At 42.6% G+C, this 27,316-nt stretch overlaps 3 protein-coding genes across 5 annotated transcripts; all 3 read left to right on the plus strand.

Moving 5' to 3' along the window:
• Positions 1 to 99: 99 nt before the first annotated feature.
• Positions 100 to 9,808, plus strand: pth3r (parathyroid hormone 3 receptor). Its single transcript, XM_035613896.2, has 13 exons — positions 100 to 515; positions 3,700 to 3,805; positions 4,818 to 4,928; positions 5,091 to 5,215; positions 5,614 to 5,708; positions 6,074 to 6,227; positions 6,319 to 6,472; positions 6,563 to 6,623; positions 6,713 to 6,779; positions 6,855 to 6,949; positions 7,052 to 7,193; positions 7,347 to 7,388; positions 7,473 to 9,808. The coding sequence occupies exons 1-13, from the start codon at positions 444 to 446 to the stop codon at positions 7,911 to 7,913; spliced, it is 1,665 nt and encodes a 554-aa protein (XP_035469789.1). The 5' UTR covers positions 100 to 443; the 3' UTR covers positions 7,914 to 9,808.
• A 959-nt stretch (positions 9,809 to 10,767) lies between these two features.
• On the plus strand, positions 10,768 to 18,014 carry rundc3ab (RUN domain containing 3Ab). Of its 3 annotated transcripts, none has more exons than XM_035613852.2 (11): positions 10,768 to 11,117; positions 13,650 to 13,765; positions 14,147 to 14,274; positions 14,784 to 14,869; positions 14,955 to 15,044; positions 15,131 to 15,211; positions 15,506 to 15,671; positions 15,799 to 15,956; positions 16,130 to 16,261; positions 16,589 to 16,689; positions 16,797 to 18,014. In XM_035613852.2, the coding sequence occupies exons 1-11, from the start codon at positions 11,011 to 11,013 to the stop codon at positions 16,937 to 16,939; spliced, it is 1,308 nt and encodes a 435-aa protein (XP_035469745.1). In that variant the 5' UTR covers positions 10,768 to 11,010; the 3' UTR covers positions 16,940 to 18,014. The 3 variants fall into 3 exon arrangements, with proteins under 3 accessions (XP_035469745.1, XP_035469746.1, XP_035469747.1); XM_035613853.2 differs by having other exon boundaries at positions 10,769 to 11,117; positions 16,130 to 16,249; XM_035613854.2 differs by having other exon boundaries at positions 11,085 to 11,200.
• Positions 18,015 to 20,139: 2,125 nt separating this feature from the next.
• On the plus strand, positions 20,140 to 27,237 carry LOC118287559 (protein FAM117A). Its single transcript, XM_035612862.2, has 8 exons — positions 20,140 to 20,915; positions 21,866 to 22,002; positions 22,706 to 22,843; positions 23,209 to 23,325; positions 24,052 to 24,180; positions 24,335 to 24,515; positions 24,765 to 24,936; positions 25,468 to 27,237. Exons 1-8 carry the CDS (start codon positions 20,783 to 20,785, stop codon positions 25,763 to 25,765), a joined length of 1,305 nt encoding a protein of 434 aa, XP_035468755.2. The 5' UTR covers positions 20,140 to 20,782; the 3' UTR covers positions 25,766 to 27,237.
• Positions 27,238 to 27,316: the final 79 nt, after the last annotated feature.

A 27,316-nucleotide genomic window follows, 5' to 3' on the forward strand; every position in this document is an offset into this window, starting at 1 on the left:
CAGATGACCACACCAGAGGAGCACAAAGAGTTAAGTGAGATGGAAACCACAGCCAATCAAGACCAACCCATCTCCAAACAGACAGCAGTCCAAAGAACTGCAAAAGGAGGAGGTTACCGTCACAGCGCTCCTCTCTCTCTCTCTCTTCCCCACAGAAACCTTCTCAGACCAGACCACGCACTGCCAAAAACATGGTCATCCAAACCTGATTAATCCATAGAGCATCAAGGAGAGGTACTGGAGAGGATGTCAAGACACCCCAAAAGCTGAAGAAGACCTTGAAAGGATATAATTATGGACTGATGAAATAAAGTTAAAAAAATAACCCCGGATGGAGCACTGGTGAGGTACCAGAGAAGAAGAACAGTCTTTAACCTGCGGAGCAAATGATCTGAGAGTGTTTGGCATTCAGTTCTGTTCAAGTCAACAGTACAAGAGACGTGATGTTGTGTGCGCAGGGAATCGGCACCGTGGCTCTTTTCTACTGTGTTCATCTGATGACAGTGACGGCACTGGTAAGTCTACTCTAGTTATCCTGGCTACTGATTGTTGTGATTGAGTTAATGATCACTTCATTAATTGATTGTGTTAAAAATAACTATTATTGTCCCTTCAGAGATTACATTTTTTAATTGTTTAAACTAAAACTTTCCCCACACTGAAGTGGTAAGACACTTTGTTGTCTGTTTGCTTTTACATTTAGTCTCTCAAAATAAGAATATGCTCATATTATATACTTTTAATATTTTATAATTTGTGTAAACACAAGTTTAAGTGGGTCAGAAAAGATTTGTGTGAAATCTTTATGAAATTTTTATTTAATTGGGGTGATATTTGTGGAATATCACCAATTCAAAAAAGATAAACCCAGCATGGAGTATATTCTCTTAATTCGGCTGCATGTTCCATGTTCTGAATGAAAACCTTTTCACACAGTAGCATCATACAATGCACCTTATTATGACATGTGCATCTGAAGTAACACCCACACACTGCTGCACTTTGGGTCAAATATAGAAAAAATTCACGTGTCTGTGACTTTCTTTGAACATTTGAATATTGAACATAGATTTATTTTGTGCTTCTGGAAACATACCAACCATTCACCAGCAAGACTCTGACTATAGATGAATGGTGACGCTTTTACTTTTTCAACAAATAAGAGGATGTGGAATTATTATATCATTTCTTTTTTTAACTGTTGAAAAAGTTACTCCACGTCATTTCATTTGTTAAAGAATTGTCTGTCGTTCGTAAATTTTGCTTGTGAATGACTGGCATATTTCCCAAAGCACAAATAAGTTAAAGATAAATCTAGATCCAAAACTCAATACGTTTTTTGGAGCCCACTGTAAATGTAGTTTATGTCCAAATGTAAAATAAGATGGCAATGAAGCCTCTTCCAAGAAACATTCACAGCATCACACCAACACGTCTGCAGTAGTGAAACTGAAACGTCAGCCCTCAATCTCCGGTCCCTCAATGAGAGATCACCTGTAGGTGTACTTTACCTCACAAGCCTCCATCAGCTCTGATCCCTTCAACCTTTCACCTACTGATGCACGTCCTCACTCTTACCACCGTCACCTCTGAGCCTCTTCTCTTCATCTTCCCCGGGTCGATCCTGCGCTTCGACAGCAGACAGACTTACAACCTCCTGCTCGGTCAGCCTGAAAATCACTTTACATAAAGCGGAGGCCTGAGAGGACAAATTCAATTATGACACAAAGGCGAGGGGAACGTCTGAGACCAATCCTTCTGCTTACACTCTCTGTCCGTCAGCAGAAAACAACCCCGCTCAAAGAAAAGTAAATGAATTGAACTTCAGGTATTGAATTATGCTCCATGTTGAAACTAGAGTACAATCATTGTGTAATTAAGCATGTTTAAAATTATGGCCCCAGAAACACACACACACACACACACACACACACACACACACACACACACACACACACACACACACACACACACACACACACAAACAAACACACACTATAAGGATTGTCATCACTGCCATAGTCCACAACACAACTAGTCGTTGGAGCTGTCTAACATGTGTGTATTGATTTTGGCTGTGAGTCCCCTCCCCAAACAAATCCCTGGCGGAGATGATTGCGCTATACAGACAATACTGTAAACACTGCACACCCATTGGCAGTTTTATCTCAATGGCCCGTGCCAAGAATATTACTTATCACGTATCCATTGATTATTCCACTGGGATTTTAATCTGTTTAACAAGAGCTGCTTAGTTTGTGAGGGTGACAGCTGTGAGAGGAAGCAGTAGAGGAAGTAATATTGAATACTGAAATCCTTTGTTTAACCAATTTCCAATTCCACATCTTAAAAAGACTTAAAAAACGACACCATTCAGTTAGATTTTATTAAGATGATATTTGCCTAGGAACTACAGCAGCCAAATTACTTTTGAGCTAAATAAAAAACAATAAATTGATATTCTTGCCACAATTTTCCCACAGTTAGGCACCCGTACTGTAAGTAGTTTAATGCACTGGTTCGCAGCCTATAGGGGTCCAAAAGGTCAGAAAATGAATCTGAGGGGTCGAGAGACATTTACTGTAAAGGGAAAGAATAGTTGACGTTTTTTCAACTATTCTGTAATGTTTGTGGAATAATGAATGGTATTTACCTCCTTTGGTCTCTAACTAAGATACTTAGAGATTTCCAAGGCCACAAGTTACATCTTCAACAATGCAAGTTATTATAAAGTCTCATCATATAGTTTATTTAATGCAAAATAGAATCTGAAAAGTAATTATTAACGAGATTTGTAAAATAAAAACGGTATGTTGCTCCACATTGCACTTGACGCTCTGCTGAAAGGACAAAGTCACAGAAGCAAACTCATGCGTGTGACGTGTTTCTTTTCTTTACTCGTTTCTGTCTTATCATCACTCTCTCACTGTTTTCTTCTGTCTGGCAAAGCGTTTTCATGCGAGTTCTCCGGTTGACTCACCGCTAGTTTTGCTGCTCTGTTGTGAAATGTTCCCCGGAACACAAAGTTTCTTGTGTCGGCTACTTCTCACTAGAATGGCCGTGGTCCTGAGGACAAGGCCCCCAAGTGGCCAAAGGCAGAGGAAGGGGGTTTGGCGGAGGATCATCACATACCGCACCCTCACACAACTATTTCACAACAGCTAGAGGCAGCACATCGGACCATCGGGAGCGTTTGTGGTTGGTACATCATCCTGGTTGGAAAGAGTCTTCAGAGAGATTTTTCGAAAGTTTGTCGGCGGGCACCTTCAAAGGTGAATAAGTGGGAGGGGGAAATGTGGTCAGATGAGCTGTAGTTTGCCTTGAGGTTTGGACCAATAACAAGCAACCCAGTGAGACGCCCGAAAATACATTAAAGCCAATTTGTGCTTGAGCAAATGAGATCTTTCTGAAAAGGATGATGTCCTCAATGACTTTATTTGTGTTAAACTATTTACTACAAAGCTATGGCACATAGATACATGGTGAGATTAATTAACTGCCTTCCTTTGTAACATAGTTTAAGTAAATGAATGGAAAGCTATCGGCTGCCTAGGAGGTAGGAATACACCCACAATCTAAAATTGCATGGCATACATTTCAAAAATGCTCATGTGAGGAGCTAAAACGTACAAAAACACTCGTTTGGGCCTTAAATGCACCGTTAAGAGGTTCGATCCAACTCTCTTCTCTCTTCTCCAGATAGACTCTGACGATGTCATCACACGAGACGAGCAGATCTACGTTCTGATAGGTGCTCACGCCCGGTGTGAAAGGAACATTCGGACACAGTTGGTGCTGGTCAAAGGTGTGTCTGTGCTGCTATACCAATCAGAAATAAGGACAGGACACTGATCGGGTTCGTGTTGTTTGAGTCAAGTTGATCGCAGCATGTGTCAGTCACGTTAAGACACCAGCTCTGTCCATTTGGCAAATGTTGACTCTGCCCCTGCACATGTAGAAGAAAAATATGTATTTTTTCAAACTTCAGTGATTGTGAACAGGTTCCATGACTTCAGTAAGTTTTAAGCCTTCACTACAGGTAAATGGTCGGGAATATGATGATCATGCTGACTGGATTAGGGGAGTAGGGGTTTGCTAAGCAGATCCAGTTAGGTCAGTGAGTGCATGTCCAAAAATATAACCAGAAACTGCTGATTTATTTAGATCAGATATAACACCCATCCAATATCCTGCCGCCGGCCGGTATCGCTGTGATTACAGGTACAGACAATAGCAGGACATTTTTAACCGAAACAATGACGTAGAAGCTGATGACAGCATTTCTATAGATATGTTTATTCAATGGTGCATTTGAAAATAAATTTTGGTCAAGGCAGCGGCTTTTTTTTTTGACATTCAGTGCAGTATCCCAAATGAAATAGAATAAAATGATCTATTCGCATAATAATTTTATAACCTACATTGAAAGATAATGAGAGATTATTCAATTGCCCCCTGGACATTTGAAATTCCATAATCACAATCCATATTTTTTTAAGCATATCTTTATTTAGTAAGCAGCAAAAATGCATTGCTTACAAACATCTGACAAGTGACATATTCCTTAATTGTGCTTGAATAATCGAAAAAAAAGTTCTTGAACCCTGACCCGTCACAGAGAGACACAGCTGATCCTTCTGCCTCTGGTTTCTGAAACAGAAAGTGGCAACCAACCACCTCTGCATATTTGACTACACCTATCAAATGAATATAAAAGAACAAAAATGTCGAAGAAGTTTAAATCCATCGATACGTTTGATGGAGCAACGTCCACACATTGGCGGTACACAGTTCATCTGCTTCTTTTATTTGTGAAGAGGGAGACTGCATCCCAGAGTGGGACGGGATCATCTGCTGGCCACGGAGCAGAGCGGGTCGGCTGGTCTCCATGCTTTGTCCAGAGTACATCTACGACTTCAACCACCGAGGTAGCTCACACACAATTCCCACTACACACTCGCGCAAAGCACTAACATGGTGTCTTACTGGACTAAAATCACAAAAGAGCTGTTTTAGAGTGTCAAATATCCTCATTAATTTCAAACACACTTGTTTTGATGTTTCCCTGTCCGGTCACCCCTGTGGCCCAGGGCGAGCCTACCGCCAGTGTGATGCGTGGGGAAACTGGGAGCAGGTGTCCAGTATCAACCGCACTTGGGCCAACTACACAGAGTGCACCACATACTTGACCTCCAACCACAGGAGCCAAGAGGAGGTGTGACCATGTGACATTTGTCTTAATGTGTATATAGACGATCTAAATTTTTATATAATTTTTACGTATATATATATCACCAAAAAAAATATTACATATTTATATATATATTATATTTGCACATTTACATACGTCAGTCAGAAGACATTTGAGGCTGAAGCAGATGCCTCTTCCATGCCATTGTTTTCTTTTGCTCAGTGAAGGTGGACAGATTGTGCTTTTAATAATAAAAAATATTCTGCCACCCACACATGTACTGACAGTAGCATAGAGTATGACTCCTGCAAACTGCTGTACTGTCTCTGTACCATACTGACCTGGTGTTGGCCTGTGGCATCTCTGTATTTATCTGTACACACGCATGATGTTGTTCAAGTATGTTTTTTGTTTTGTTTCAGAAAGTATTTGAGAGACTCCATCTCATGTACACTGTTGGCTACTCCATTTCTCTCACATCACTGTTGGTGGCAGTCTCCATCCTCTGCTATTTCAAGTAAGAAACAGAAAACATTGACCACATGACCCTTAACCCCACCTTCACATAATAAGCATCCAAAGTCACTTGCTTCCGTTTCAAAAGAATATACAGCTTTGTCCATGAAACCGGTAAGAGTTTGTTAATATGAAGTTCATGAGAATTCAATTAAAAAAAAAATGTGGTGCAAAGTACTTTGTACTAAAGTGCTATAGAAATTAAGTTTGTTATGATTTTATTGCGTTATTATAATTATCTCTCGCTGTTTTTCCCTCTCTCTCTCTCTCTCTCACACACACACACACACACACACACAAACTCACACACACACACACACACACACACACACACACACACACATAAACACACAAACACACTCGCAGGCGTCTCCACTGCACACGCAACTACATCCACATTCACCTCTTCACCTCCTTCATATGCCGAGCAGTCAGCATTTTTGTGAAGGACGCTGTGCTCTACTCCGTATCTGAGGACAGTAAGACTGAGCCTGAGTTCACTGCGCAGAAGCCCCACATGGTACCCAGTATGCTTTTGACAGTACCTATTCTTCTTGTATTCTTAAATCCATTATTGACAGCTCTGTTCACCTGCTGTTCCGTGTCCACAGGCCGGTTGTAAGGTTGCTGTTACTCTCTTCCTGTATTTCCTGGCGACCAATCACTTCTGGATCCTGGTGGAGGGGTTGTACCTACATAGCCTCATTTTCATGGCCTTCCTCTCTGACAAGAACTACCTGTGGGCCCTCACCATCATCGGGTGGGGTAAGCAGGCGACACTGTTGTCACACATGGAGCTAGAGTTAATCATCACGCTGCTGATTTCTCTTTTTCCGTCCTCTGTGATCATTTAAGGTGTCCCGGCTGTGTTTGTGTCCATTTGGGTCAGTGCACGAGCATCAATGGCAGACACACAGTAAGTCGTGTGACGCATTCAAGTGTCTAATATTCACTTGACACCTGTGTCACAAATTCTTGCTTGATCTCTTCGGTCTCTGCTTTCAGATGCTGGGACATCAGTGCTGGAAACCTGAAGTGGATCTATCAAGTTCCCATTCTGGCAGCCATTGTTGTAAGGAAAAGGAATTAACATTTAAATACTGTTAATGGATATTTGATACTGAGGTTGGACTCTCTGCCCCTGCAGGTGAACTTCCTCCTCTTTGTCAATATAATCCGAGTTCTGGCCTCTAAACTGTGGGAAACCAACACTGGTAAACTGGATCCTCGACAGCAGTACCGGTAATTGTTCATTTGAAGAACGATAACCTGAAAAGACTGATCGTGTAATAATTTGTTTCCCTCACAAATCGCCACATGAATGTTTCTGCTCTTTATGGTCAGGAAGCTGCTCAAGTCCACGCTAGTCCTCATGCCCTTGTTTGGCGTTCACTACATGGTGTTCATGGCTCTTCCCTACACCGAGGTCACCGGGCTGCTGTGGCAGGTGCAGATGCATTATGAGATGTTCTTCAACTCTTCCCAGGTCAGAATACACAAAATCAACCTTCTACATGAAAGAACGCAGTGACTTTTCAGTATTTTTGCAAATATTCTTTGCCATCCTACTCCTACACTGATGACAAACACTGATGTGGGTGTAATTCTTCTTAACAAAATCTCCATTTCCTCTTTCCAGGGATTTTTCGTGGCATTTATCTACTGTTTCTGCAATGGGGAGGTAATGAAGCTGTTATTTAGTTTTAAAGAACTCAGACTGTGATAGATTTTAACATTCTATTTGCCTCCTCCCTCTTGTTCTCAGGTGCAGGCAGAGGTGAAGAAGGCGTGGTTGAGACGCAGCCTCGCTCTTGACCTCAAACAGAAAACCCGGATGACCAGCAGCGGCGGCGGAGGCAGCTGCTACTACGGCGGCATGATGTCACACACCACCATGCACAGTGTCAGCTTGTCCGCTGCCAATCCCAGAGCGCTTTCCTTCACAGGAGGCGTGATGGGATCAGGTGGAGGTGCTGTCGGCGGGTCAGGGGTCAGGCCGCCACGCCACACCTCGCTCCACCCACAAACCAGCCTACCTGGATATGTTCCTGGTGATACTGAGACCTCGGGCGTTTTTGCCAGACATGTCAGAACCAGCAAAGGAAATCATGACTGGAGAAGTCACGGGGCACCTTCAACCCAAACCCCTGGAGCAGAAGACGCCGACAGCTCCTTATCTCTGAAGGAGCTGGAGACAATCTTGTGACTGGGTCATTGGTCATAATGATCTCTCTCGATCTCAACTTGTAAGCCCGATTGAACAAGAAGTCCTTAAAGTGCTCAGGAAAATGGACATTCCAACATGCACACCTTCATGACAGCTGCTGAGGAAGATCGTCAACAATGATAGAGGTTTGAGGCTTTGTCGGTGGGTTCCAGCGGGTCACAGACACATTTTAATTTTCGCAAAATAACATCAAAATAAGGATTGGAGGAAACTTTGTGCTGGATATCTTGTGGGTTTATTGAATTTCTGTCAGTGTACAGGATTTGTACATCACTTGTTTAATGCTTTGAAATTATGTTAAAGAAATGAGGATGTGATGCTGCAGAGAATTCAGAAAAGTACAGACAGTGTTTACACACAGTGAGATCTTGAGGGTTAATTTTTCTCCCACTTCACATCTTTCCTGTGTTGGATTTTCCATGCACGACTGGCTGACCCCAATTCAAACGGCTGTGTGTTGCAGAATCTGCTGTATCCTCCCTTTTTTTTTTTTTTTTTTTTTTTTACAAATAATGACTTCCAGGCAGCAGCCACACATTATATTTTATACATTACAAAGCACTGCACTACAAATATCAGTTTTCCCAAAAAGCCGATGGTCCCAGATGAATTATTTTTCATCATATAGTCACGTCTAGACAGGCAGGCAGACTCTCTGCACCTTTGTTGTCACTCCATGTTGTCTACTCATCAGTATTTCAGGACCCTGAGGGCTGATAACACAAACCTTTGGCCCCTCACAGGTCAAACCCCAACTCCTTCCATCGTGTCACCTCTGCCCTGAATGCCTTCACAACACCGTCCAGAATTTCACACGTTCCCCTTAGGCCTTGGCTCGGGGGCAGGAGGCACCTGAGTGTTTCGTAGACCTCGAGCGTGACTGACTAAACATGCAGCACAAGCCACCAGTATTCGCACGATTAGCAGACAGGGAACTGCGCCAGTAAATAGCAATCTATATTGCTGCTTCTCTGTTTATATGATGTACAGTGTAAGATTATGTTCAGATTATGTTGATACCTATTTTGATATACAGCAGACTGACACTCTTAATAGAAAATCAACAAAAGCAAGTTCAAAATGACATCTCTGGGGAGGATACTGAATTATACATGAGCATAAGTGCATTTTTTGAGTAAAGTGGATAACGTGGAGATGTAAATCAATATTGATTCATACTGACACTTTTTGGCCCTGGACATCTTTTGTTCCTCGTGTTTCTGCGTCGTATACGTCACATCTGCAAAATACTCAACAGCATATTGGAATCTGAAAAGACCCACATGATTTAAATATTTCATTGCATAATAATCCAGCGAGGTGAAGAAACAATTTGCTTTCAAGACAGAACAGTATAGAGCCATGGGGATATGATTATTGGTTAAAGGGGCACCCCACCAGTTTGAATTAAATAAACCTAAAGATGTGATCGGGTTTATCTTAGTTCAAGACCTGACTTATACAATATGCAGGTGTGGGGGTTTAAACTAAATCTTCCCAGCTGTCCCTAACTTTGATTCCAGTGCTTGAATGATATTCAAGATCTGTAGCCTGTTGTTAAAATAAAGACATTGCAAGTGAAAATGTTCTCAATGATATGCTATTTCAAAATTGTGTGTTACAGTGTCAAGACATGCTTAAAATGCATAAAGCAAACTGCCCAGATGAGATTATGATTTTCTGGTTAGAGACTACAGTTTACCATTTCACAGCTCAGATCTGGTCAAAACAGGAATATGAAGCATTGGAACACAAAAAGCACCACACACACACACACACACACACACACACACACACACACACACACACACACACACACACAGATATGCATGAGTGATTACTCCTGCACCAGGACAAAAAGATCACAACCCCCAACACCCCCAATCCAGCAACATGCGGTGGCGACCAACTGTCACTTCATTTGAGAGAAAAGGTTTAAGTGTCTCTTTGAGCTTGTTGATGACATGTTTACAATTGATTCAACTCAACTTGGTTCAGGATCAAGATTCTCAACAACAATGTGTTCAGGGGGCGGCTGGAGGAGGAAAACGACAAGAGGCTGAAGGATGAGGAGGAGGAGGCTGATCAGAAATCACAGAGGGAGGAAATGATCCAATATGATGACTGCGGTGGTGGTGTAGATGATATCACCTCTGTTATACCGTAAACCCATGTTCAGAAATGAAACCACAGAAATATCTGTCACAAAATGAAACTACAATACTACAAAAAGGTTTTTTCATGGACGAATGCACATGAAATATATGTAGGGCAGTACTGTATTTTCTTCTTACAGCATTTGATTGTGCAGCACATTACTGTTTTTTATAATTCATATAGGGTAAAAATACTATATTCTAATAAATATATCTTACATTACATAACATAGCAGCAATTCTTAGTAAAATCCTACCATGTGGACTGTATATCCTCTTGTTCTAAGTATTCAAGCCAATGTCTCTTTATGTTTAAATATTCTAATTGTTTTCAGTGTTATTTTTATCATTTGCCCAAAGAGTCAGCCTGACATTTTTGTTATGTTTGGAAACTTTGGGATCCAAATAATGTTTGGCTGCACAGCATAAGTCTGTAATGACTGACCCATCAGATGTTTTTTATATTATCATTTTAGTCTTGTAACATTTGAATAAACAGCACTAGTCTGCTGTAGGCCACATGTATGTAGCTATATTGGATGTTCATACCAGGGGAGTCTATCTCATGCGAACGATGACTGAGGTCTTTACACGATATCATGTGAAAGTACACGTCAGTGACGCTGCTGAGACGATCCAGCCACGTCATGATGAGGTCACTGAAAAGGGGCGGTGACAGAGAGAGGGAGAGAGAGAGAGAGAGAGATGGAGATGGAGAACGCACAGCTGTAATCCAGTCCTCTGTGTAGTGGAGTTATAATAAAAGCAGAACAACGCTGTCGCTGCGTGTCCGATGATTGAAGCCGTGTCCTCCGCGGCATCTTCTCCGGCGTCCGGCGGTGAGTGTGGAGGGAGGGGAGGGGTCCGACTGGGAGGGGTCCTCTGACATCAGGGCTGCCTCCTCCTCCTCCTCCTCCTGGATGGAGCCCGGCTGTGTGCAGGCAGCGATGGCCATGGGAGATGTCTCGAAGAAAGCTTCGGCCAGGAACGTGGCGGCGGAGAGGACGAACCTCATCACCGTCTGCAGGTCGGTTCCTTGTCGGAGATGCTGATTTGTGTTTCAGTGCGTGCAGCGCTCTGATATGACAGATGTTGATTCTGGGTGGCCATGTGAGTAGCCTATATATTCTGTCCGTTTGACTACACCACATTTAATCCTGGTGTTTTATTCTCCCCACGGACAATATATGTTTATATGACGTATTTTGACGTACACGTTTACGTCATGATCCCTGTAATAAGTCTGTTTAATGAACTCTGTGAACCAGAGGCCAGTGTGTGCACCAATGACTTAACATGACAAGTACTATTTATTTGTATGTAGGGCTCACAGACAGTCTGGCCTCTGTGAGTTTAGCATTGTCATCCTTGCCAGGGCGATTTATGATCTACAAGCTGATGGCGTGGTTGCTATGACGACAACCTTCCTGGGGCAAGGACTAGCTTGGCACCCCAGGGACCCACGGCGCAGGCAGGCAGTGTATGGCCTGCACATCGTAGAAGTATATCCTCAAAGGGCTTTGGAAGAGCTCAAACACTTACAGATGGACATTTTGCCGTATCCCGCCTCTGAGACTCTCAGTGAAAACACACATTCACCAATGAGCAGCCTGTGTTCATGGTGGGATTCAGTAGACATGCGTTCGTTCAGGTGGAGGAGACCTTCAGAAGACCGCAGATGATGTTCTGTAGCTGAGTCTGACCTCTGTTTCAAATCACCCACAGTTAGATAGAAGCAGCTGCTAAACCTTCAATATGTTTATAATGACAATGGATCAATTGACTATGTGATGTAAGCCCAGGCTGCATGTCTGCTCTCTATCTGAATATGCTACTTGTTCTTCCCATAGACTGTTTGTGAAAATGGACATAGTCACATCGTCCAGAAAGTGAAGCCAATGCTGAAGTGTCTGAAACCTTTATTCTCATGAGTGACCGGCAGAGGCCGACTCCACTGGTTGCAAAAAGACGTCAGTAAATGTAAATGATGGTCTCACTTAGACAACAAAGCACCGTATGCAATTGGGCGTGGACAGCGTGATTGACAGCCAGTACCGTCCAATGTGTTCAGGTCGCATGTGTAGGTGGACGTGCAGTGGACAAGCTCTTTGTCAGGCCCTACCCCCCGGCTCCTCCAAATATGGTTACGTCTGGTTTCAAAATGTCCAAAAAATGTCAAACAATACAAAAGAGCGGTGGCTCACAAACCAATGGGTCACGGTGGGTTGTCACCTGGTTCCGCCATGATTTTTGTCCATCAAAAATAATCAAACACAAAAAGTCTGTTTCATGGGTCTTTTTAAAACGTAAAACAAATCATGTACAACTGCAAGGTCCAGTCATACAGGATCCATGTCACAGTTGACGTAGATCTGAAAGGATGTATTCACCACAGATATCATACAGTCAGGTGCGTCTGCAGTGAAATACTCACGGGATTGTGCTTGTTTTTTGAGAATAGCCAGCCAGTTATTGTCGGGTATCTGGCCACAGTCGGGCCAGCTGAATGAGACATTGTGGCCTTTGGAACAATGGGGAGTGAAATGACTTGCCTCAGTGGCTTTTGTCTGGACAAGCATTGTCTTATGGACACACACACACACACATGCACGCACGCACAAACTGACTTTGTGGACTGTAAGTGTCTTTTACTTAAAAACTGTTTACATTTGGTCACTAAAGCTTTAACTTGCGGATTCCTCAGACAGCAAACCATGAGTAATATGCATCTGAATTTATTGTCAACGTATCTGACGTTGCACGTGGTTGTTTCTTGTGCTCTCCTCAGGGCCTATTGTCTACTAGGAGGTATTGGGGCCCATATGGCCCCTTTCACCACACAGCACATCTCCCTCCGTCACTGGACAGGACAAACAGCGTTTGGCAGGTGTTCTGGCAGCAAGTGGACCTGCTTAATTATTCAGTCTCTCGGAAAATATGTAGGAGTGGTAATTTCAGGAGAGGGAGAAGCTTTGCATGAGATAAACTTGGAATTTGAGTTATCACAGAACAGGGGGTTATGGTATGTGGTGCATACATGTACTGTATATCACGGCATGAGGTCACCCCAGTTATACCGGTATGCTGATACACTTTCAAGCTGCAGAGTAAAAAGTAAATTGAGTTGTGGGAGCTCCCTGAAAAGCTTCTCCCCCGAGCATCTTCCTCACAGTAGATGGGTAGGAAATGGATGCACAATGTGAGTTACACCCATAACCAATCCCAACGGACGGACATTAACATAGACATTAACATTTGAGTTGCTTTTGTTTTTATCCATTTTATATATGTAATTATCATCCTGACTTTTTTCACTCAATTAATTACCTTGGCGGAAAACTTTCATGATCATTTTAATCGTGTATAGATAGCAAAAAGAGCAATTACAGTTTGATCTTTGATCTGTTCCTCTTACAGTGAACTGAAACAAAGAAAGCAGTAATCCATTAATCTGTTTGCTGACTAATTTATTCCCATAATGACTTTATAACTGGCAACCAAACTCTGTGTTTAAAGCCTCTCTTTCTGCTTCTGCTCCCTCTCTCTCTGCCACACAAAGGTTTTCAGTAAAGACGCTGTTGGAGAAATACACTGCCGAGCCCATCGATGATTCATCTGAGGAGTTCATAAATTTCGCAGCCATCATTGAACACATCCTCAGCCACCGCTTTAAAGGTAATGGACCTATGAGAAAAATGTATAGATCGACTGCATGTTAGAAAGAAATCCATAACAGCTTTATTGTCAGAGATCTCAAATACAAAGAAGCTTAAAAAAAGTTACACAACAAATAGATAATATTGAACAGTTTCTAAAGCTGTTTATGAAAATGGATATTTAGAAAACAACACAAAAATGTTGCCATTATTAAATCAGTTAAAGCAAGATATGAATATTTATTTGTTATTTGTTGAGTGGAATAAGTTAGATTCCTATGTCAATACTAAAACGGACATAAAGAAAAGTACAAGAATTGTTGTAATGTTTCTTTGTGCTGAAAGTAATGCACTTTATATATATATTATACACAATGTCCATGTTACATGTTCTCTCTAGGCTCTGGCAGCTGGTTCGATGGACAGAGGAGTTACTGGGACTACGTCCGCCTGGCCTGTGCAAAAGTCCCCAACAGTTGCATCAGCAGTATCGAGAGCATGGAAAACATCAGCACCTCACGAGCCAAGGCAAGTCCTACATACTGTACACTGATAATGGTAATGATGATAACAATATGAATAATGACATCAATGAAGTAAAGTGAAGAGAGAGGAACCAAAAAACTATGAAGAGTTCCAGTGCATAGCGACACCATTGATGCTCAAATCTCTTTAAAGATTCATGTCAGGACTCTTTGTGGGGGTCCTGACCCCAGGTTGGTAACGGCTGCTGTAGACTTTATCGTTATGACAATTTTCAGAGTTACAGCAATTTTTGTGTAATGTAGCACTAATCATATCATTTAAAATTTTTCCCTAATGGATTGGTGCATCACGATACCTGGTCACTTTGAAAGTTGTATATGTAGCTACAGCGAGTTAAATGATCATAAATGTGTAAGTAAAGACTGTTCAAACATATACCAAAACAAATCAATGCAATATAATAATAATGATTCTGTTATGTATATTCTTTTAATGCTAGTCTGCAAATTTGAAGGTGTTTTCTTTGTCTCACACTTTGGTGACCTCTACAGGGCCGAGCCTGGATAAGAGTAGCCCTGATGGAGAAGAGGTTGTCTGAATACATCTCTACTGCCCTGAGGGACAGCAGAACAACCAGGTTAGAGACCCCTAACTACACAGCTGTGTCCCCCTACCCCTACTAGAACCATGTTCCCACCAGCTCGTACCTGTCTGTTCTTCAGGAGGCTCTATTCAGAAGGAGCCATCATGCTCAGAGAGGAAGCCACGGTCCTCACAGGGATGCTCATAGGTCTGGGAGCCATAGACTTCAGGTGACCTTTAAGTTGACCTATATACAGTTTCATTTAGTTGTGTATAAATTCTTTGGTCTTATTCCCGTGGGATTTCTTTTCCACAGTTTCTGTCTGAAAGGGGAGGCCTTGGATGGAAAATCCTCCGCAGTGATTGATTACACGCCGTACTTGAAATTCACACAAAGGTACTGTATTTCCGTCGACACGTAGAGAAAAGCTTTGTCGTAACTACTATACTCTTTCAGAACTGTACAAAGTTTGAATAACAACACATTTTCAATAGCAAATAAATGTTAACATGAAGTATACATTGTTCTATTGATGCATTTTTAAATCTATGTGGAGATACCACAATAACAAATCAATCGATCATTGCTACCCACTAAATACAATCTGCATTATTTCAGGCACACTGTACATACAACGTCAATAAGATACTGAATGCTTGACAACAATCTAATTGACTGCTCCTGTTATAGCTATGACTACCTGAGTGATGATGACGATCGACACAGTGTTGACAGCAGCACAAGTGACGACAGTGTCCCTGACCACCCTTACATCCCCCTGGTCCCGGATGAGGAGAGCTGGAGCACAAAGTGTCGCAAGATGGAGCAGAGGTTCAAGATCGTCAATGCTCAGAAGGTGGGCGGCCGTCGTCTTGTGTTTGAACAAACTTGTTTGTTCCGTCTGTAAAACAAAAAAAATAGGTGTATTTGAGTCAGCTGAGGGTGGATGTGTCTTTTCACTCAGCGTGGATGTGTGTTGTCAGGGTTACCTGGAGGAGCTTGTGCGCCTGCGCGAGTCCCAGCTGAAGAATACGGAGACTGAAAACAAGAGGCTAAAAGCCCGGCTGGATGAGCTGCAGAGCCAGAGCCATCAGGAAAAGAAGGAACTGGAGGCCATAGTCCTGGAGCTCCAGGAGCAACTGTGAGTGCAACAGATGTGAGGAAAAATGTCACCAAAAGGCGAGATTTTGGAGAGGTTATAAGTCAAAGTCAACCTTTTGAGGCAAGGCTGATCCACAAGGGTGGATTTGATAAATTCTTAGTCCTGTCGTCAAATGCTTATATTACTCATATTTTTCCCCTTTTGATTGTCAGGACAAGCTTGATTCCATGTGACTCCAATCACCTGGCCAAAAACCTCTCGATTCCCCTCGTCAACCAGTGGCCAGCTCTCCAGCCATACAACAACAAAGAGGATGTCAAGTTGTTCCGCAGGTCTGACTCCTGGTATAACTGAGGATTCCTATTTATACATGCTGTAGATTACGGTGCACATATCACAAACATAATCTACATTGATTTCAATACACAATATATTTCATATTTGATTAATATGACACATAACCAGGCTCCAGTGCACCACTAGAATAATTAATAATCAAAACAATAGAAATACGTATGTCAATTTAATGTCATTTTTTAAATATAATTTCAATACATGCCATATTTTATTTTATTTATTTTCTGCTTCACAACCAATGAAAACACACATTTCCAGGTCTCCTTGGAAGTGCGCGACATTAGTGTTAACTCTGTCCCTCTGTTGACCCGTAGGAGGAGTTTCCCCAGCACAGAGCTGCTGTCAGTGGAGCTCAGCCTGGATTCAGACTCGCAGAGGTTTGAGGGGAAACAGAACGGAGGAGCCTGGTGCACAGGTGACGTTCAGTCGCATAGTGGCAAACTTGTTGTGAGTTAACAAGTGAGTAAGCACAAACTGATTTCAACTGACTCTGCCTGTATATGTGTGCCCCAACCCCTCCAGAAAAGAACTACACCCCCTCCATGATGGGCCTGTGTGGGTCCTTGGCCTCACTCCAGGGCTGCAAGTCTCTAAATAGCCTCAAGTCAAGTGAGTGTCTGGTAAACATCAGCACAGAAAACAGTCCTGCCCTCTCTCCCAGCTAGGGGGCGCCAAAGAAAACAATGCCAACCACTGCACGGACTGAGACAACTCAACATGAAAACGAAAAGACTACTTTTGGTAGGTGTCAATTGCGCTCTCTTTTGTGGCCCTCAAGTGAGTCCCTTTACCTTTACGCTCTGAGCCCAGCACTCTCTCTAGTTAACCCTCATAAGCGTTTGAGAAAAAGTACCCTCTCTGTGTGGGACTGTCCAACGAAGACAGAGGAATAGCTGCTGAATTGCCCGACAGCCTCCTTCAGTTTCACTGTCTTTCATTGTCTTGACATGATTAAGCCTCCTGGAATGCAAACAACTGGTTCATATTTGACCACTCTTACACTCTGACACTTGATTTTGTGCAATTACAGTAATGTATCTGTACTGGCAACATTCAGCAAAACTCACCGTAGGGTTGCTCTGTATGTACCTGTCCATTTGTCTGTGTCTTATCAGTCTGTCAGTGTCTTATTCTGCCCATCGCAAAATGACTGGCCGGATGGACGACCTGTTACAACAGAAGAATATTTTTGCGATATTATATTACACTGTCCACAGGCTTTCAATGTGCTGAGCCAAAACATGTGGCCAGAGAGGATTTTGTGATGAAAATTATTTAAAAAAATTAACAGCTTCATGATATTAGGATGGATGACAGTATAGACTTTATTCAATCATACAGTAGGTTAGATACAGATTTGGGGATGTGATACAAAAGTCCTGTCAGGTTACTAAGGTTTGCAGGGGCACTACAATGGGAACATAAAGAAAAAACAGGCAGACATAATATCTATTGCATACAAATGCAAAATGCATTGTGACTATGCAGAAGGAATGTTTTCCTTGTCTTTTTCTACAAACCTGGCTTGATAGAGTAGTTTGAGCAATGTGCGTATGTGTGTCATCTGTTTTTTGTCTTCATTTTTGATATTTTCATTGTACTTCATAATTCATTTTATGACATTGAGTGCTTACTTGTATAATTTACCTTCCTGTAAATTGCAATCTCATGCAGATATGTTGAGAGTTAAGTTATGTTTTGTAATTTAAAACTGCAATAAAACTGCCTTTTTTTTCCAAACATTGTATGAATTGGATGTGTATTTTTTAGCCATCTTGAGAAACAGTATTATAGGAATGCAAAATAATGCTGTGCAAGGCTGTAGAAGAAGCTTCATACACATACATTTTCTTCTAACAAAAATATTCGTCACAATTTGCGTTGGCTACTGCAAACTCTGACTGTCTAAGATTATTGATTGCAAAAAATAAGACACAAAAACAATCAACTAGGGAGAAGAATGGATTTTGTTCTTGAAAAAAATTGAAAACGTCACAGCGATTTCATTAACTGTAGGTCTGAGAAAAACCCAACACAAGCTTGTTCCCCCTATGCCTCGGTAACTTTTTGTCTTCATGCCCCCCACCCCCTCTGTAGCTTAATTTTGTGAAGCATGACGTTGTCTCTCTTCAAATGGGTTTGAAACGGCCTACGTGGGGTCATAGGTTAGGATCATTCATTCATTAAAACAGACAAATGCACAGAGCTGAACAAACAGCAACTGAAGGCCCTTTGGAAATGCATTATGTAGGGGACACATTCCTCATCGACATACTGTCCAATTAACTGCCTAGCTGTAAATGAATGGATACTGAGGGGTTGTAAAAAAAAAAAAGTTGGTTAAGATATCATGTTTTTGTCTTTGGACGTTTTGTAAAAGGGACATCAATAGCTGGGTGCACATATGAGCAGGCTGCTGGGACACATGGTTCAGCACTTCCCCCATGAGTGATTAAGCACTCTCACGCCCCAGTCTGCTGTGCCAGACACACGAGCAAGTCATCCAGCGTGGGCTGTGGTCCTGCGTAAGCGAGTGTAATCTTGGGCCAGTTTGGTTTGTATGGGATGACACGGCGAGCCCGTTGGCGCAGGTCCAGCAGCTGTTTGTAAAACCGCATGTCATGTTATCTTTGCCCCCATCTCCTGTCCCACCATTGGCACTCCCTTTTTACACAGAATCTGGACATTTATCTCTCACAAAATGCACACTGTCTCACACGCGCACACACACACCACCCAAAACCACCCAGATGGTGCACACACTCACGCACCAAGCTGGGGTGATTAAATAGCACTCGTCATAGTTGACGCATAATAATAATAATAGCCTATAAATGAATGAATTAAACCGTTTGAAGACCAAAACAATGGTTTTGTGCATTACAGCCCATTTGCTGCAAATCACTTATACTTTATATCACATCAAACTATTTCACAAATAATGCTATAGTGCTGTTCTTGTCAACATTTCATTACATTTTACAATTAGGTATCCAGTGACTATTTGTTCTTTTTCTATGATATGAAACTCTATTACCAGACTCTTGAAACTCTCTGTACGACAACAAAAAAAACCCCGCAGCTTACCAGGAGAATGTTCGAAAACATAAAGGCTGCATGATTTGCAGAGGTGTTGTAACAGTACATTTACTCAAGCAATGCACCCAAGTACAGTGTTGAGTTACTAGGACTAAAGTTGAGTATTTCCATGTTATGTTACTTCATAAATCTACTCTACATTTCAGAGGGAATTGTCATACGTTTTACTCCACTACATTTATTTTAAAGCTTTTGTCAGATCTAGATTAAAACTGAAAAAGAATATAAGGAAATTATAAATTATGATATATTATCATGGATTAGTCTTCTGGCAGTAAAAAAGTTAGATTCTAACTCCAAAGTTTGAATAATATCATGATATAATTAGGAAATTCTATATAAGCACCTTTAGTTTTGGTACTCTTGAGTATATGATGCTTAAACTTTTTATACTTAAAATAGGACATTTAAAAAAAAAGAAGATATGTGTGAGTCTTCCACCATGTTGCTTATTTGTAGTTGAAAAGCTGAAACACACAGATCATGGACTTTAAAGACACGTGCTGCAGGAGAACATTTAAAATGATCAATTACAGCTAATGGAGTTTTAAAAAGTTTTCAGTGTCGAGGTTAATGGTGAGTGTTCAGAAGCTAAGTTAATATGAGATATGCCAGAGGGGGCGGTGACGGCAAACTTCATTGTCCGAGGCGTGATGGATTGATGGCGCGCGGTCCAATGAGATTGAAGTCCGGAACTCCGCCAACCAATCATAAGTGAGATTCGCAGCTGGGCCCGCCCCCTGACATAATTAAACCCACACCAGCGTGGTGCTGCTGCTGGTGGAGGTGTTTGGAGTTTGCGGCGAGCCGAGGGAGCGAGCGAGCACCGAGGGCCAGAGCAACCGTGACCACCTCGCGAGCTTGTGGGCCACCGAAACACGCTTCGGCCCGAAGAGTGACAATGAAATATACTCCGAGGTTTGCTCGGGAGACGCAGCAGTTGACGTTAGAGTGACTCTTTTTTTTCCCAAACTGGAGCCGCTTCCTTGTTCGAGAACTGCGCGACACATCTCAACCTCCTCACAAAGAAACTTTTGCCTGCTAGGCTGCTAACTCGCACACAAGCCAGGGGGAGAGAGAGAGAGAGAAGTATGATCACCGCCGAAGACTTTAACACAAGCGGTTAGGAACTGTAGTCCGTCTCGAGGGTCGTGTTCACTCGGAAGTGGTGTTTAAATGAGTCGAGTCTGACTCTTTGTAACGGGTTTGAGTAGTCATCATCCTCATCATCCTCATCCTCATCATCATCATCATCATCCTCCTCCTCATCACCGCCACCACCACCAGAGGAGGAAGGGGTCGCAGCTGGTAACTTGGGACAGCCACTGCCACGGGTTTTCCTGCAGAGCGCCCCCCCCTCCCCTCCCCTCAGCTCCCCCGGGCAGGACAGGAGCCGAGCGGCCGCCGAGATGTCCGCCGGCCGAAGCGGAGCAGGGCAGAGCCAGACCCGGGCGGCTGCTCCGGGTCCGCAGCCCCTCAAGGCCACCGTCCCCTATCAGCTGGCCAGCAAGCCCCGGTCACACCGGCGAGTCGGAAAGTCAGGTATGGGCCCAACACCTGTCATGTGCCCCGATCGATGAGCTGCCACTAAATGATCGAGGAAAGCCCCGTTGGTCAGGGGGCATCTTTCGGCAGCGTCCTGTCACCGAACGACCACGTCAACGTGGGAGTCAGTGCAGCATCTCTATCAACGTCACAAGTTTTGTCCAACTTGCAATTAACTTTAAATGTGTATTTTAACCCTACGTAAATTTAACTGCGTGGATATTAAAGTGTTAATGTATGTGTCTGCCATACTGTCATTAGACTTCTATGATAAAATGAATAAATTACACAATTACAATATATGGAAATAGAGTGATGGAGTTGATGTAGGCTAGCGGTTATTTCTTTATTAATATTTAATAATAGCTCAAACAGGAGTTTATGAAGGCCATATCTTGTGAATTTATCAAATAATTATTTTTGAAATATCACAAAATAGAGGAGAAAAGGCCTATTAGAAGTTCCCAGAGGCCTGGGTGACAGCTGCGGACCCCAAAGATATTATGTTTAGACTCGTATATAAAACAGGAAATCACAGTGTTTCGAGAGGCTGGAACGAGCAAAAGTTTTGGCATTTTTCCCTTTTTGAAAAAAACACCAACCTCACTATAAATCGATTTTCTGAACGTTTGCAAAGGATTTGTCTATTTATCAAATATTGAACATATAATTTGAGCTACATGCGTTAATGGTGACGTCATGTAGCTTAAACCTTTTCTTATCGTAACTATGTCGCACCCTTTTAGACTAACTTGACATTGTCATGTATGATATGTTTATGTTTAGTTTAGCACTGTGTAGCAGTAATATTACATGTGTTTTCTGATACATGTGTAAAGTTATGCTAGGCTTAAAATTCAACAGAACTTTTATTTAACAATGAAAACTGAGAATTTACAGGCGATATTTAACCTGTTGACACAAGTTTTTTTTCCTAACACCGGCAGCTGGAAAGGACAAACTGCACCAGCTGAGCTCTGGCATGAGGCGGACGGTGTCTCTGGACGCCATCATCGGGCCGTACCTGCAGGGACACTGGCCGAAAGAACCAGAGGGTCAGAGCAGCAAGGACAAGTCCACTCAGGTCTGATCCTCATGAAAAGTGTGAATATAATGATGCTGGCAAGTTAGAATCAAGGCTGTTTTGTCACAACGAAATTAATGGAATTGATAATTGTACCCCTCCCCCCCCTCAGTCAGAACTACTGACTTTGTTTTTTAATGGTCAAGGTGTCTGGTGAGGTTGGCAGATCAGTTTGCATTTTTTGCAGAGAACACAGTTTCTATGTGAAACTGTGAGGGAGGGAGTGTCCGGTGCTTGCAGAGCTGTTGCACACTGAGAACCACAGCCATGAGAACAGTCCCTGTAGTCAGCTGACGAGGCTGTTTTGGCTGCACCCATCCTCTCTGCTCTGTGTGCAGGCACTCGCCACTGCTCTTTGGTTGCCCACATCCTCCCACCCTCCCCTTGTTTGTTTTTCAGTTTCTCCTGCTGTCTTGCTCTACAAGCGCGAGGAGAGAGTCTGTGGGTGGGGATGATGTGATGTGGCTGCACATCTGCTTTTGAGCATGAAAAGCTGATCTGTGCTTGGTGTGAAACTATTGGTGCAATAGGTTTGAAGTCTTGTTTCAATTTGTGACTTCAATCTCAGCTTCCTTGTTTGTTTTTCATATGCAAGCTTCAGCACAAAGCTTCAATATACGTGCTCATTAGTGACGTGCTTCCTCTACCTTGACGGTATTCTTTTTCATGGCAGCTGACCATATTGTGGTTCCTTTCACCCCAGACCCCAGATTCGTGGTCAGATAACTCCCAGAGCAGGAGAGGAAGCAGCAGCAGCAGCAGCAGCACCAGCAGCAGCAGCAGCAGCAGTAGCAGCCACAAACGCTCTGTGTCGTGGGGCAGCGCTGAGCATCTGCGGGAGGTCAGTATCTGCCTTCACCGGTCAACGCGTGTGTTTTTCAACTCAGGTTGGCTAAACTGGGCAATTTTGTGTTTTTGAAACAAACGGTGCGAGCTGTTGAACAAAGGCCTGACTCAGTTATTGTGACAGTATTGAGCAACAGGAGATCAGATGACCTCATCTCAAAGAAACTTCCCCGTTTTTCACTAGAGCTTAGCTCCTCGTAATATCTTTTATCCGAACATCATGTCATCAGATTATCACCACCAAAAACAAATGCCTACTCCATCCCACTGAATGGATCTCGCAAAGTGTGTAACGTGTTTTAAGGACTTGATCTGTGTCTTTGTGCGAGTCTTGCGGACTGATTATAACCCTCTTTGCAGATTGCTAAACTAAAACAACAACTGCAGCAGCGCAACAAACCTCCAGTCTCAGGGGGACATGACAAAAACTGCCAGCGAGGCAATCCTCAGAGGAGCTGTAGCCTAGGAACTACCCAGGTATCTAATCATCATCGGCACACACAAACACACCGTGCTACTTACTTCATACATACATACATACATACATACATACATACATACATACATACATACATACATACATACATACATACATACATACATGTGTGTACACTTTGTTCAAAACCTCTTTTACGAGTGCAGCTTGTCTCCAGGCACTGCTTACGTTCATCAAAGTGAATAAGTAAATGGTGCAGGAAGTGAATGAAATAAAACCCTGAAGCAACAGGAAGACGGCCACGTCTCACTGCTTCTGCTGTTCAGAGCGAAATGCGCAATTCTTCTTTTCAGCACAGCTGCTCTGCACTGTCTTGTTGCATGTTGTTACGCTTGACTTTGCAGAGGTGGTTTCGGACCAAAGTGTGTGGTACCATAGTAAAGTGGAAACAAAGTTTACACACCCAATTTGCATCTCATAAGTGTTTCATAAGATTTTAATAAGGATGTGCACGCTTGCCAGTTGTGATTATCATTGTGGAATTTGCTGAATTTCAGCAATATCTCCAGCACATGCTTTTATATTGTCTAAATCACAGACGTAGGCTTCGGGATCAGCACTTCCCAAATAATGTAACACACAGTGCTTTTCATTTAGAGGAAACAAGAATAGCTGACAAGACTGTGAAAAATCGAGTGTCTTATGTGTTGAACTTGCTCCTCAGGAGTGACGCAGTCTAAGCTCTGTTTAACTCTGTGTGTCCTCAGACTCAGTCGACTCCCATCCCTCTCGCTCCCTTGTCTACACTGGTCCCTCGACTGCGCTGTAGTGTGGAGGGCCTCAACCAGGAGCTGGAGGGCATGTTTATCTGCCAGCCACTGCATCCTCAGCACAGGGTGACTGCCACTCAGCCCCTACAAAGATTACACATGGAAAAACTCAGGAATTGATTTACTTACAAAAAGCTCAAGAATCCTACACTTGACACTATAAATAACGTTGATAATATTCATAACTCGGCGATAAACACTGTTGTTTCCTGCTCGCCAGCTCCTTGAGATTCCAGATGGTCACCGGGCTCCGGTCCCTCCGCAGAGCTGCAGCAGTGGCTCTCAGAGTGACCCTGCCACCACGCCCCTGTCCTCATCCTCATCCTCCCCCTGCTCCTCTCCCAACTACATCTCCATCTCCTTGCCCAACTCTCAAGACGTTCCTGTGGACCTCCACCAAGGTTAGTTTGTCAGCACAGGGTGTTATTGTATTTGAGACATGAAAGAATCAAATAAAATGAATACATTTCATTTCATTGTGAAAGTAAAGACTTGACCATGTCTAACTATACATACTTTTAAACTATTCAGTTTCCACAGTAGTTGAGATTAACTTTACTCCTTTCATATATTGAGAAGAATTATGAATTACTGTCTCCACAAGAAATGTGTGCACCTTGCCTCAACGTGTCCTTCCCTCTGGTTCTCAGGTTTGACAGACAGCGCCGAGATGTGCCTCCTGTCTCCGTTCTCTACCCAGAATGAGGCCGACCTCTCCCTGCCCCTGCTCATCTCCTCCTCTCCAGGGCCCAACAAAAGTTGCTGCTTCCAGAGGGAACCTCCAGAAGGCTGCGAAAAGGTCCGAGTCTGGGAGGAGACCAGGTACATGACACTAGTGAGACTTGTTCCTCTACACTGAGAAATATGTATTACTGGGCTCTTTGTAACAGCGAGCCAGTATTGTATACAGTTTTTGCTGTATCAGTTCTAACTGAGTCAGTGTTTGCCCTCTGGTGGTTGTTAGTCGTTTGTCTGCAAGTCCTGTTCATCTTTGATGCATACAAAATAAAGACATCAAACTGTAAGAAAAAGTTTGACTATTGTTAGACATTTAAAAATAATTGTTTTACACTTTAAGAGTACTGCCTCCACCCTAACAGTCCCATCTTCAATATTTCTGTTATTTTTTGGTTTAATTCAATAATATACTTCCCCTTGTTGTTTTTTTCCTCTTGTGGGATTGTGGCTTGTTAAACATGTTACGATCTTGAGTAGGATACAGCTTTTGCTATTTTCTATATAGCTATTTTGCCTGTTGAACATGTGCACGTATATGATCACACATTTTGTAACCCTTACACTGAGATGGATACGAGGTTGGGCTCACGTTGTCTCTATCCTCTCATTCTGTAGCACTCCACGCCAATCAAAGCCGACCCTCCTCTCCTCCTGCCCGGACCCCAACAAGGTAAACTTCACCCCCTACGGGGGCTCAGCATTCTGCCCCGTCAGCCTCCTGAAGCCCCTGCTGCCCTCAATGGACCTGTTGTTCCGCAGCCTTGCCGTCTCTCCGTTGGGTGGCTGCTCAAACCAGGGAACGAGCTCCTGCCAGGCGTCATCGTCTGACAACCGTGCTGCTGCTGTTGCTTCCGATCCTCCTGTCGCCACTGGCCCCATGGGAGAAAGTGCTGGGCAGGGCCTCGCTTTCTGATCACCGCTACAGATCTCTTTCTGAGGAAACGAGTTTGCCTAGTGTAAATCATTCAGTGACAGATTAGTCATTGTTGCTTTATTGTAGAAAGGTACCGTTGCTTTGCTTCACAGGTATAAAAAAAAAACTTTTCTTATGTTAAAAAAGATGATGAATCTTGATGAAAAATTATCATACTCATACACAATCCAAAGGTGTGCTTTATAAGTTACTTGTGGTGGGTTTCCAGGCATCGTGACGTCTCTAAATTTAGAGCTGTTCTTAGTTTTGTCTTTTCATTATCCAAAGATTTATTTTGGGCCAAACTTGTGAGTGTGCGAGACGTTGCAGTCCAGTGAAGGGACTGCTCACTTACTTTACTCTGAACTTGATCTATTGAGTAACTTGCTGCACAGATAATTCTGTTTCCCCAAAGAAGCCATGAAATAGACTTTTTATTTGATACTGGTTTTTAAACTCTCGACGGCAGGTGTGCCGTCGCTGTCCAAAATGTTTGGAGTCTGGGTCAAGTTGAAAAGGAAAAAAAAAAAAAAGCATGACAAATCAGATGGATACTTTTTTTTAATTTACCTGATTTAAAGAAAAAAAGTGACTCAATATAATCACTTTTTGATTAGTGTAGACTGAAGGGAATATCCCAGTCGACTTGGGTAGCGTCAATACCTAAATGCTTCAGCTCATGCATTTCTGCTTTAAAAGTTTTACAGGTGTTATTTTTGTCGTTGTCTCTTGTTTAAAAAAGTAAGTTTGTACACGTGTTAAAGAATGAAAACCTGTTATTCCTTGATGTTCTAGTTAGTGTGCTTGATTGTATGTTCATAGTTTTGAGGTTTCACAGCCTAGTTGACTACCTAACCAGTTTTAGTGGTATAGATTTGTCATCCTAAGCATTTCTCTGAAGATGTTCTTTTTCTTCTGCCAAGCTGACAAGTTGATGTTCAGATAGAGGTTTTTATTTCTGGTAGACATGTTTGCACAAAATTGAACTGCTACTTTTGAGTCGCAATTCTTAGTTTTATATTCACTTTTTGTACTTCATTGTAAATTTAAGAATAGTAATATGTATTTTCTACACCGTTTTTTTTCAATAACCTGCAACATAAGCTAAAAAAAAAAAGTTACTTTTAGTTTCATTCTGTCGGTATAATTGAGGCAGGTGTTACATCAAATATTGTATCAGGTGGATTTTTATGCACTTCCAGGAGAGGCCTTTATGTGGAGGAACGCATGTTAGTCCGGGGTTTGTGTGTCTGACAGGAGTTTTGTTTGTGTGTGCGGACGTGGATGGGAAGATAACTACTCTGTTTGACTTAGTTCTACTAGTTTTAGTATCTTGGGTGAAATGCCGGTACATTCAAACATTGTTTCCAAATAGGCCTCAATGTCTTCGTTTTGTTGAGTCGGCGTAGAAGCCGAGGACGTGCTGTTATCTCAGGTCCTTTCTTCTGTCCACATAAAGTCATGATTGATAACGTGTTGTGTTTGTGAATTATTACCTTAATCTTGAGTCATAACTCTTAATGCTGTGGTCTGAATTTCCAGTGTCTGCAG

The sequence above is a fragment of the Scophthalmus maximus genome, chromosome 16 (genome assembly GCF_022379125.1).
Source record: "Scophthalmus maximus strain ysfricsl-2021 chromosome 16, ASM2237912v1, whole genome shotgun sequence".
NCBI classification, from domain to species: domain Eukaryota; kingdom Metazoa; phylum Chordata; class Actinopteri; order Pleuronectiformes; family Scophthalmidae; genus Scophthalmus; species Scophthalmus maximus.